Source organism: Dipodomys spectabilis, unplaced genomic scaffold (genome assembly GCF_019054845.1).
Source record: "Dipodomys spectabilis isolate Male_0828 unplaced genomic scaffold, ASM1905484v1 ptg000053l, whole genome shotgun sequence".
NCBI lineage: Eukaryota > Metazoa > Chordata > Mammalia > Rodentia > Heteromyidae > Dipodomys > Dipodomys spectabilis.
In genome coordinates, this window is record NW_024870730.1 from 2642307 (window position 1) to 2655161 (window position 12855).

Below are 12855 nucleotides of genomic sequence, written 5' to 3' on the forward strand. Positions count from 1 at the left end.
GACCATTAACCCTCTGGTCCATTAACTTCCCCAAAGCTCACCTTCTTAATTTACAGCTAAAACTAATATAAAACTATAAGTAATGTAGTTAGAAGTTATACTAAATCAACATCATCATCATCAACATCATCATCATCCAACTTAATTTCCTGAAAAAGTATACAAGATTAGCAGTTAGGATATTCTTGTTTTGTTCTAAAATCTGACACCTATAATCATTACTCAAAATAGGCTACATGACTCAGAATCAGTTATTTAACTGCCTTTGGGAATACATCTCTAAACTTAGGATACTAGACTTCCAAAGTTCCCATCAGTACAGAAAATGTTGGATTCTGTAGTTTTTGCTAGTATTGAGAATTACCATTTCCTTTCTTCTAGGAAAGAAAAAACCTGGACACATTAAGAACCAGCTTGCACTGCATGTAGAAATTTCAGTAAGGAGAAAGAAAGGCAAGATCAAAAAGGCGATATCTAGAAACATACTGAAAGTTCAGAGGCAGAAGATTTCTTCAATATGTTTTGTTTATTTGATCATTTTGGCAAGTAATATTACTAGTATGATAGGTCAAGAACTCAGCTAGAGAGAAATGAAAGCTAGAGGCACTACCTTCCAAAGGCACTACCTTCCCACGTGGCTTAGTTCAATGGCAGATATTAGCTGACTGATTTAAAAGAAGGTGAAAGAAGCATCCATGATCCTCTTGATTTGGAAGAAATATGTCAGCATAACTAACAATTATGGCATCTCATTTAAAATAATCACATATGCACAAAGATTTGGACCAATATAAGCAAAAAGATCAATTCACAAAGCATGCAAACATCTGTCAGTAAAACTCAAAAATACTGAGTATCAAACATCATTTAGCTGCTGTCTTTCTCATCCTCCCTGTCACTCAGCACTCCGTAGGCCCCCAGAATTCTCTTTTGTATCTAAGCATCTTTGTCATAGATAGAATCGATTGATCTAATGAACTCATCTTAACTCTACAGTCTTGGGACTATGCACACTCTATCTTCTAGAATATACTCATCTTAAAAGTATGGTAGCCATGTCATGCTTAACCAAAAGGAAAAAGAAAACTTGATAGAATTATAGGTATCAGTAAGACACAACTCGCCAGATCTTTCAGATGTTCATACAGGGCACTGCTGTCTAGTGACTGGTATCTCTACAAAATCCAGAAAAGAATGTTCAAGCTTCATACTAAGGAAACTTCTATAGACAAGAATCTAGGCATCAAATGCCATATCTCCAGGCTGCTGTCTTGAACAGGTGCCTCAAAGCCCACATATGTAACTAAAATGAAACAATTACAAACCCAGCAGAGTCTTCACTAACCTCCTACTCAGATTACCACCATTTCATCAGATTACCTAATTGTCACTCTGAAAATACACAAATGTTGAATATTTGGCCCAAGGATGAACGCAAGAGGCCTGTTTATGGATCAATGAGAAGTGAGCAGAGCATGTGAGCTTTAGAAAACTTGCTACTTTGGGGGATAGGGTAGAGGATGAAAGTAGGTGACATCTGAACCAAATACACCTGCTAAATGCTCAGGATTTGTTCCACACGGATTTTCAAAATATTTTTCGACATTGCCTACAGTAAAATTTTAGGTAGTTTGATATGAACTTTTTGACTTTCAGGTTTGTCTAGAAATATCAAAGACACTTTTTACTTTAGGACTCATCATATCTGAGTTTTTCCAACATGAAACATAGAATTTTGGAGGGTGGGGGAACAAAGGAATTGAAACACAATAAAATATTATCGTATGATTTTACTGGTCCTGTAAGAAAAAATAAGCCAAGGTTACTAAGACAACACAAAATACAATACCTCTGCAGTCCAGATGAAAAACAGTACCTGTTAGTGTACTGAAACTGCAGAAAGAAGCATCCCTTCGCTTTCTCTTCCATATCTATAGCTCACAAACTTTGTTTATAAGAGAAAATATTACTGATGTCAAAACTTTAAAAGTCAAGGTGTTTTTTTTTCAATTACAGAAATGAAAGGATTTATCATCAACCCTTTCCCTCTCCACACTGTATATGCTCAATGGATTTAAAATGGCTTTTACTCTTGAATGAGAGAAAACTATACTTCCATGTATGAAGTCAGCTCTTATAAATATTTCTTTCTTGAAATTTGGTCCTAAACCTAAGTTCACAGTCCACGAGGAAGGGGGAAAAAAAAGCTTATTTAACTTACATTAAATCTTGATAATGCATTAATGAGTCTTTTAAAGGGATAATTTTAATTCCCCCATCTTCTATCATAAAGACTATACAGTGCTAATCTGCCTTGCCCTTTCAATTAAACTTGTTAAGGGCGTTCTATTTAGTCAGCACCCTGAATGGGCCATTAAAATTCTTGTTCGGTAAGAGTTGTGTTCAATCTGTGCTCTGTTGTTTTAAATTCCATTAAATCCAAATGGTCTTTATCGCCCCATGACCACTGTGACTTCAATCAGCCAATTTAATTACCTTACAAAATTGTCAGCAGAAGCAGCTAAGAAAAACAGGAAGCCCTATGACGTTATCAGATTGAAATCTTCCTCTTAGGTGTTTAATCTGGACTAGACAATAATGATGAGATACACCCATGTCCTTTCCCTTTCAGGGACTTCTGACCTTCCCTTTCAAGGTAAGATTTAGGAGTGAAGATTCATTTGGAGTACTTTTAATATTTTGATAAGTGAACTACAAATTGAAAAACTTTCTCAGAAGAAAAAGCTTCACCACCCAAATGAAAAACAATCAACACTTACTTACATTTCAATACATCTATTCCAATCTACTGAAAAGATCTACATAGCTCTGGTACTGTGCCTTCAGTAGATTTGTGGGTTTAAGTGCACTGCACTTGAAAGCAAGTAAACTACTTTGACTCTGATGTGTAAAAATGGGCAACAACAATTTCCAGGAAATAGATGTAGAACTAAAAGGAAATCAATTCTCCACGTGAATGTTAAATTCCTACCTCAAAAGGGCAAAACATTTTCTGCATCAGAAATAATGATAACTAAATGGCATGAAATATTGTGTCATCATATCACAGGCAGTACTTTATTTTCTGTTAAAATAGACTTGAAAAGACTAATAATCAATGATACATCCTGGTTTGGCCCATGGTATTTTCCGCTTTTGTGTGACAGCAATTCACATTAACTTTCCTGTGCTGGGTAAATGTTGAAAGTGTCTTTTGACAACTCAAGGGCTGAACACACTATAATGATCACTTGCATTAAACCAAAAGGCAAAACTTGTCTGAAGAAATGTTCACTGACATATAAACTGCTTGTTCACTTTTTTGAAAAGCCACCTCCCAGAGCCAAAAAGAAAAAAGTGTTGAGTTTCATGTGCCTGGTGGAGGAGTGCTATTTCTAGAGACGAAAAGATCATTTTTCAAAGTCATTTTCTGAAATGATTGTGCCTCCATTGATGGATCACATCAAGTTATTCTTTGAAGCTTTCAGAGTAAGCAAGAACTTGCCAGGAAAACGGATTTTTTAAAAAAAAGTGTGCCCATTGTGTTGGCGATTCTAGGAAAGATTTCCTCTCAAGCTATCCCAGAGCTCAAGTGAACAGGTGTTGGGTTTTATCTGTTACAGATAGTAGCCACTATCACTCCCGTGTTCCCGTCTCCCAGAAAGGATTTTCTTCTTTCCAGATGTAAGGCCACTCCTCCTTCCCGCCCACTTTACCTCCCAAAGGAAGAAAAATCTCTTTCATAGAACTTGTGGTGAGTGGCAGTTTCCAAGTTCAGTCGATTCCGTCTCATTCTGGTGCAGTACCTCTGCTACCAATTATTCTATCTGGGAGCACATGGAATGCCCAGAAGAGTAGCGCAGTTTGCATAAGAAACCTGTCAGTCCGCTGCCATACTGTAGGTTTTATCCTGAGCAGCAGCCCCTGACTGAGCAGGCTGGCAGCCTTCAACCATGCACAGGAAGGCTACTGCTTGCTTGCCAGGGGCCAGTGAGCAGGGCCAGAGCGACCCGTGCGCCTCCAGGAGCGAAGCCCTGGACTCTTGGAAACCGTCTAATAAAAAGCCACTGCTCTACCAGCATGCTTCAGAAAAAGAAAAAGAGAAAGAAAGTGGACAGCAAGAAGCTGCCTGACATATGCTCAGGCCTCCAAGAAAGGAGATAACTTGGAGAAACTCCCCCGAAGTTTGGGAGAAAGTTTAGGTTTGGCAAGTTTGCTTCCGGCGTCCCAAAATTACATGTTAGGTAAAGACTCTGAATAATAATTGAAGGCAAAGATAAGACACAGCAACAGTGTGGGAATAGGTTGCTTTAAGAGATGCTCAAACCTACCAGGGCCTGATGGAAGTGCCAGGCACAGACCACAAAAGGAGCTGGTTTTTCTCTGCTTGCTTACCTGCACTTTTCGGGGGACAGAGGACCAAGCTACCCGGGAAGCTGGGAGAGAAGAAGTAGCTAAAGTAACAAAGAAATACTCAAGGCCCGGCAGGCTGTGATGCCTAGTCTGGAAGGAGAGATTCACCCTCGCCCTCTATGACCACTATTGGACTGGGACTCGGCTGGCTGCGGGGGAACAAGGGGAACAAAGGTTCGTCCTTTGCACAATTCAGGGACTTGTGCGTGCACGGGCACGGGCTCAGCAAAGAACCCCCGGGTGGGTCGGGGTGGGGGGGAGTTTCCTAGGCTTTGTGGCCAGAAAAGCCAGCACCCACAAACATCTGACTGGACTTGGGACATGCCGCTGACTTTCTAAAATGCTCCTTAAGGGTAGCCAAGGCACCCAGGAGCTGACACTGGATAAGCCACAGTTCCAGCTCCCCACTGCCCTGGGCTGTCTGGACATTTGGGACTGAGCCCTTCCCCCTCCAGAGCCTGCCGGTAGACTTTTGCTGAGCTGCTGGTAGTAGATGGGACCAGGGGGCCCAGCCCAGTGGAGTCATGTCTGGAGGGGGGGGTGCGCCCCTAGATACAACTACAAAGTTTTCTTGGGCACAATAGTGGAGTTGCTGTGGTCAAGTGTAAGTCTTGCTTCGGGAAAGCGCATATGCCCTCTGTGTGTGTGTGTGTGTGTGTGTGTGTGTGTGTGTGTGTGTGTGTGTTCCTTCACACGGCTGTGTGTGTGGTCAAGCACAAGCCAGTGAGAGGGGAGAGGGAGTGAGAGGGCCTAAAGTTGGCAGGGGAAAGGAAGGGAGGCAGCCAGGGTCAGTACCCCAAACTGAGGGTTCCTCCATTTACTGGAGGTTAAGAGAAGGAAGAATAGCATCACAGTTGTATTGGCAGCTGGGAAAAATGGCCCGAGCTTCTAAGGGGGAACCACCACCATCCATGAGGGCTGTGGGGGGGGGGGGGGGGGGGGGAGGCGGAGGGCAGTGGAGGAGGTGCCCTATAGCGCTTGCTGGTTGCCATAGCTCTGTTCCAAGGCGGAAGTACTTTAAGCCTGATGGCAATCCCCCTAGGGGGAGGGGAGAGAGGAGAGGGAGAGGGAGGAGAGACACTTCAAGCTGCCTCTCAAGGATGCCAGTGATCTCACCTGGATCTTGGGGTCAGTCACCCAGGAGCAGTTGCTCTGGTAGTAACTCCAACCCCTGGCACTGGGCCAGGGATGGGGCACTAGTTCAACTTTTAAAACAGAGTTGAGAATTAACCTTCTCCAGTATCTTATACCTGCTTCACCAGCCATTCAATTCACTCAGAACCTATTTACCCCAGAAGATAATAAAATTGCCAACATCACAATGAAATAGTCCCAAAAGGGAAATAAATGTTCCAATGATAACCATTGTAGACAACCCTTTCTCATAACTCTGGTCAGATATCAGAGAAAATAGATCTCCAAGTGTAAGATGTTTAAAGCTATTGTAGAAAAATAACAGTTCACCCAGAAACCCAACTCTTGCTTTAGGGTATCAAGGGACTAGTAGGTACCGTACACTATTTCTTAAGAATATTCTTGTTATGAATTGGTCTAGGAAAATGTGTTTTTGTGTATGTGTCAGCTCTTTTTAGAAAGCTGCTACACACTCTGTTACAGTCGCCAAGATTTTTAATATGAAGATATGAAATGATCAGCGAATGTAACAATCTAATGATTCAGCAAATATGATGCTGCAAGACCAGGGAAGCAATAATTAAATCTTTAGCATATTGGTGGCTGTTTCCCAGCTCCAAATCATCTTTAATTTTTTTTTCTATGCAGTCCAAAAGCACACTAACACAGTTATTCACAAATACATTCCGAAAGATATCAAAAGAGTCCATGTAAGTATCTTGTGATAGTCACAATATGGGTTCAAACTATCATATGGTAACATTTTCCATGCCTGGAGCTCAGCTGTTAAACACACACACACACACACACACACATACACACACACACAGTAATATGATGAGGGATCTATTAATCCTGTCCAAAGAAACATACATTACTCTGGTTGCTTGTTGCTAAGAGCAACATGCTTAAGTACCATCTAAGAACAGGAAGAAAGCAGGGAAATATTCCAATAGAAATAAAATATACCCTATTGTCTCTTTTGTTATTGCCAGACTTCTTAGCTCCAGGTGTTTAACATGTGAGTGTTGGTGGGGAGAGCTGTTGACATTTCATTTTTAATATAATATATATATTCTATATAAGCATCCCTACTTTCTTTTCACAAAGCATGATAAAGATAATGAATTTTATCATGAGGGGGAAAAGCACATGGGGGAAAACAAAACAGGAAAAGAAGATGCCACTGGTGTCAACAGAAAATGCAGGCAATCACTCTGCTTTAAATTGGACTGAATAACTTAATGCATTTGCTTTTATCTCAAAGGCACATGCTCAGGATTATGTGGTTTCCTGCACTCTTTGGTTTAAATCCACTTGAACTGACAAAGGAGCTGCCTACAGCTGAAGCCTTACCCTGTTGGCTTTCTCCTCTTTCTCTCCTCTACTTTAGAGAACTTTCCCTGAGTAGTTCTGTTCCTACTAAAACTCCATTGGCCACAGTGAGTGAAATGAGCCTTTCCTGTGATGCATATCCTCCTGACCACGGATTCCAATGGAGTCTCACCTCTAGATTTTCTTTCCAGTTCCCAAGAAACCTAGTTTCTTGGGAAAGCAGGAAATTCTCCTGAAATGCAACGATCTCTTTATGACAGAGTGAAATAAAGACTCAGATCTGGACCCCACACATCCAACTCTCCCCCTCCACACACACACACATACACCATTCATCATTCTTTTAGTCCAGGATTCTCACAGCAAACGCTATAAAAAAAAAAAAAAAAAGGGACGCAGCAAGTTATAAGCAAAAACAAACAAGACTGTCTCAGGATAAGATAGTTTTACTGGGATGTGTCTTCCTCCCATGAAGAAAAGCTTGCATTATTTTGTTTTAAAGCGCTGCGTTCCAATAAGGACATGAAAAGTGGCATAGACAAGCCATTAGATGAACCAAGAAGGCACCAAAGAAGGCACTACCGAGGACACCAAAGAGGCTAAGAAAGTGTCTTTCCTGGGCACGGGATGACTGGCCTGGGTCCTGACAGAAGCGGACAGACGCAACTCGCCCACGAGTTCGCAGGTATCCACTCCTCGGCTCCGCGGGCAGGGAGTCTGGCCGCCCCAGAGCTCACGGTGGCCGGGACCGCGCTCGCTCCTCGCGCCGCCGGGAAGGCTGGCAGCGGAGGCGCTGGCCGTGCCCGAGCGTCAGCACCACCAGCGCGGTGGCTGAATGGCCACTGCGAAGACGCATCGACCACCACCACACACCGGCACCCTCTTCACCCTCCCGCGGCGAAAAAGAAAAGAAGAATCAAGAAAGGAGGCGGGGGGGGGGGGGGTAGATAAGTGAAAGCACAGAGGAGATTCTTGAAAACCCTGGAGAAAACTGAGCCCTGAACAAACAGGTCGCCCGGCGCTGAGCCCACCGCCAGGCAGCGCGAACCCGCCTGTTTACATCCAGCACGGCCCGGCCAGCTAAGCGATGGAGAGCCCGGGGCGGGAGCGGGGTGGGAGGTGAAGGCGGGGGTGGGGGGGATCTTACCAAATCTTAACACATGTGTGGTGCCTTGGGAATATCCGATCCACAGTAAACAGAGCAGGAGTTGAAGGGAGCGCCTGACGACTCGATTACTTAGAATCGGGGGAAAAATCTTCATGGTGTTTCTGTGCCTACCCGCGCGGCACCCACTTCCCCGATCTAGCGTTCGGCTCGCGGTTTGGGGCAGGAAGGAGGATGCGTCGAGTAGTGGCTGCCGACAGGATCACGGCATGGTCACAGAGAGAGGAAGGAGTCTCCGCTTCCCAAACCCATTAGCAATCGCTGCATGCTCTCCAGTCACTGCGCCAAGGAGCAAGCTTCCACTGCAAGGGATGGCGGGACTTCCATGTTAGTCCGGGAGCATCCGGGAGGATCCAGCGCGCACACCCACCACGTCCGGCCCGGCCGCGCGCGAGCCTGGGGGAGCAAAGCAGGAGGAAAATCAATAGGAAAATCTAACCTTGGAAACCCACGAGCTGTGCACTGGGAGCCACACAGTCCCAGCACAAAAGGAGCTCTGCTCTGAAAAGGGTTGGCCAGGCCCTATTCTTACTGCACTGCTACACAGCTTCTGACGTGAAGCCAAGATTAACTGAGGAAAATTGAGATAGCTTCTCTCTCTCTCCCCCTCTCCTCCCACCTCTCTCTCTCTCTCTTTCTCTCTCTCTCTCTTTCTCTCTCTTTCTCTCTCTCTCTCTTTCTCTCTCTCTCTGCTCTCTGCCAGTGAGCTTCCCAATATCTATTATGCAACCAATCTGAAAGCCCGCCTTGAGTTGCTGAAAAGAAGAGGAGGAAGAAGAGGAAGAAGAGGAAGAAGAGGAAGAAGAAGAAGAAGAAGAAGAAGAAGAAGAAGAAGAAGAAGAAGAAGAAGAAGAAGAAGAAGAAGAAGAAGAAGAAGAAGAAGAAGAAGAAGAAGAAGAAGAAGAAGAAGAAGAAGAAGAAGAGGAGGAGGAGGAGGAGGAGGAGGAAGAGGAGGAAGAGGAGGAGGGGAAGGAGGAGGAGAAGGATAGAAGAAAAAATAAGAAAAGAGAAGAAAAAGGAGACGAAAAAGAAGTCAGATTTATTTACGTGATGCAAGTTGCTTTTTCAGTAAGAATTTGTTAGAGAGTTAAACTGGTACATGTCTTACAATCAGGGATTGGGTTTTAATAAATAACTAGCAAAGTCAATGGCAATGTTCTAAGGCAGAAGGTTTTCTGTAAGTTAAGCCTTTAAGTTAAAAGTGTAAAACTTTTACTATTCTTTATTAATATCTTAACTTGGAATGAATACCAAATAGAATGCAATGGGAGAGGAGAACTTGGTCTTTTAGAGCTTAGGTGGAATATTGATTACTATCCAAGTGCAAAATTTCTGCAAGTAGACAAGAGAGAAAATACTGACTTAAAATGAAAGCATCTTACTTTCATGCCCATGTTAGCTCATCTGAAATAATTATGAATATATAAGGGACAATCACGTTTGAACTGATACAGCAAACTCTAAAGGATTTTTATTCCTTACTTGCTTCTCATACTTTTTCAGTATTTTTTTTCTTTAAAGGGTGAGATATCATAGCTTTCCCTTAAAATATCATTTGCCAGTTTTCTGAGGAGAATATTTAGAATCCCCTTTCTGGGATGACACACAAGCAACAATTTATTTAAGAGAGAAAAGGTATAGAAACATATTTGTGTTTTAACATAAATATAGTCTATTATTCAAAAATCTAATAGCATTATTTACATTAGTAATTCAAACTAACACATATAGCAATAAATATATCATTGTGAACATGTTTATCTGACTAAGCTGCACAAAAGGCATACTATGGAACCTATCTTTTACAATTAATCACATTTTCATTACCAACGAACAGGGCATGGGTTAAAACTTCAAAAAATTATAACATTATGCCTATCTGAAGACTGTCCAATTTTAAAATAAGGTTATGAGTACTTTTTAAGTCTTGTTATGTTTCTTTCAAATACCTACAAAATACAGGAATGTGTTCATTCAATCATTGTGATGTTTTCCGATCAATATTCTAGAAAGCTGATTTGGGGAGAAAAAACCCTACATTTCTACATTTTTGCAAGGATATTAAGTGTCATTGATTTTTTTAAGATGGAGGCATAACCACAATGTCAAAAATAAACATCATGAATGGCTAGTTCTACAGCCTTGCAAGCAATTCAATCAAATAATCTGTCTGTTGGAGCACTTTAAAAGGAACACCTAGTGTTAAAACCAAGGGTATCTAGCGACTCCTTCAGTCCACATTTAAAACATCTCTTGCAAAGCATGCACAGTCCAACATGCTTGTGTCTGCTGTCTCATTTATTCCATCCTATTTGCTCATTTTTTACCCTATCAGAGACAATAATGACTGCCGAAGCAAAAATAAATATTTTAGTGTTTTCTCATCTCTCAACATAATTGTTAGCTTCTATTTTAAAATACCATGTCCTGTTGTGGTTAATCAAAAGATTTGCAGTGTAGCTGGCATTTAGTAGAACCTGAGAAAACAAAATGTACTACAACTCCTTGCTCATGTATTCTGTTAATACAAGGGTATTTGGTATAACAGAGTTAATAGACGTGCTTAAAACTGGTATTCACAACTACTTAGTTTGTATGGGGTCATTTGTTGTATGTCTACTTGAAACAGTGAAAGAACAGCTTTCAGATTCAATGAAGTTCATAAAAAAAAAAAACAGTTAAAAAAGTCTACCATAAATTCTTCCCCAAAGAGCCAGTTTCACACATATGCTAAGTTGTGTTCATTCATGTCCATCAACTAAGTTGCAAAGCTTAAACATTGCAGACATCAACTCCACCTGTCCAATTGAACTTCTGCAAGACTAGAGACAACCTTTCTTCAGGACCTTGGACAGCACCCCAGGCATCTATTTATTCTGAGGTTGTCATTGAAAATAGTACACTGAATGGTAATGTGCCATTTGAAATGACAATGTGCATATTTCTATTACACAGAATCCAGTAATTTGAATTATTGTAGCACATATTGTCAAGAGGACAATTTTGTCAACTGTGGTGAGTGTATTTTTCAGCCTGCATAACAGGTCTGCTTTAACGTGTCCAGATGTGCTAGCTGTGATCTTATTCCAGAACATATGACTACAAAAGCCACTCGCAGTCACTGTGAGACCCCCTAATGAGCGCTACTTGTTTTCAATAAAAAAATATTTCTGAAAGATTACACAGAATTACAGATAATGAAACAAGCTGTCAGAACTCAGTGGCTAAAGACATTTCTAAAATGTACAATTAGTTATCACTTTCAATTCTCCACCTCCAGATTTCCATCTGTTGTGAGGGTAATAAGATTAATTACCACCTTCTTCTTCTTCAACTTCACTTCTTCCCCAGAGCAACAGCAACAAAGCTAAAAAAAATGACTTCCCCAATACACACAATGATTTGGTGGTGTGGGAGATGTCCTATTGTATGGGCATTTTGAAATTATCACAAGTTTCTCCCCAATATCAAAAGTATAATAGTAGTCCTGAGGCTATATGAAGGACTCATGGTCATTATATACTATTTTCACTGACCATATTAACCTTATTGGTGACAGTTCTGTAATTTGTTCCTTTTATAATAGGAAAAATGCTGCAACTCAATGTCAGGTGATGGTTTATATTTAATAACTAAGATTTATGTACTTTAGCCTCATTTATTTTATTGTCAGTTTAACTACATGACAACCTCTATTGGTAAAAGCTACCACTATGTGGGTTCCAAGGCCAAAACTGAGATTACAAAAAAGAAAAGACTGCACACACACACACACACACACACACACACACACACACATACACACCGGGGGGGGGGGGGGGGAGGAGGGGGGAGGGGGAGGACTATGGCTAGAAGCCTTGAAAAAAAATGTCACAGAAGGCTGATAGGAGGAATAGCAAGCCTATGAAATAAAAATGCACATAGATCCATGCAAAGATTGTTACAACAGGCTATTTGCTCCATCTTTTGCTGTATTTTTGTATTTGCTGACACTAATGACCTCTTATTCTTGGGCAATATTACTTGAGAAGCAATTTTAGTTTCCTATTCCCCTGGTGAAAATGAATCTTATTCTAGTTAGCTGCCACCTGCTGGGGCATGAACAAATGTGTAATAATCCTGATAGAACAACATTTAAAAAGACAATGCCTATACCTTTTGCTGGAAACAGCAATACATATATTATATATATATATATATATATATGTATATATGCCTATGTGTATATCAGAACAACCTGAATTTCAAAGGTGTTTCTAAGGTTCTTCCAAGTTATATGTATATTTAAGTTTAGTGGTTGGTTTTTTTTTTTTTTCCACATGGAAATCATCCTAAAGATTCTACTTTACTTTGTACTGGAGTCCTGCTGTTATGAGACCTTTTGGGAAACCTCATCTGATAGTAACACTTAACCTATTCCTTCATGCAAATGGCCTGTTGCATTGTGGCTTAGCAAAAATAAACAGTTTGCTTTCGCATGGCGTTGAAGAGGCCAAAGAATAAAGGTCAGAGTTGAGATCAGCTGAAATTACACTACTGCATACTTGCAATGCAGTTTCCCTGTCTACAACGCTGTGTTATCATTTGCTCTCCCCTGAATACATTCTCATCTATTCTACTAACATTCTGCTGCAGTGATGGTTAATGGCATTTAAAATTTCAATTGAGGTTTAAATGCTACAGCGATATGCATTGCAATTAAGAGACTGAAGTGGGTTAGACTTGTCTATCCTAAAATTCTTTTTAAAAATCCAGAATGTGGAATCGTTGATGGGCTTCAATACAAGAAAAACAGATCAGACTTGTAG

General features: G+C 41.1%; 1 protein-coding gene across 2 annotated transcripts in view; it reads right to left on the minus strand.

Moving 5' to 3' along the window:
• Positions 1-8449, minus strand: part of Grik2 (glutamate ionotropic receptor kainate type subunit 2) — a 564289-nt gene extending 555840 nt beyond the window's left edge. Inside the window, exon 1 of one of the 2 annotated variants that reach the window (XM_042679550.1) lies at positions 8030-8449. In XM_042679550.1, the coding sequence (XP_042535484.1) occupies positions 8030-8144 (115 nt within the window). In that variant the 5' untranslated portion in view covers positions 8145-8449. The remainder of the gene's footprint in view (positions 1-8029) is intronic. The other variant, XM_042679551.1, reaches the window with a different exon arrangement.
• Positions 8450-12855: the final 4406 nt, after the last annotated feature.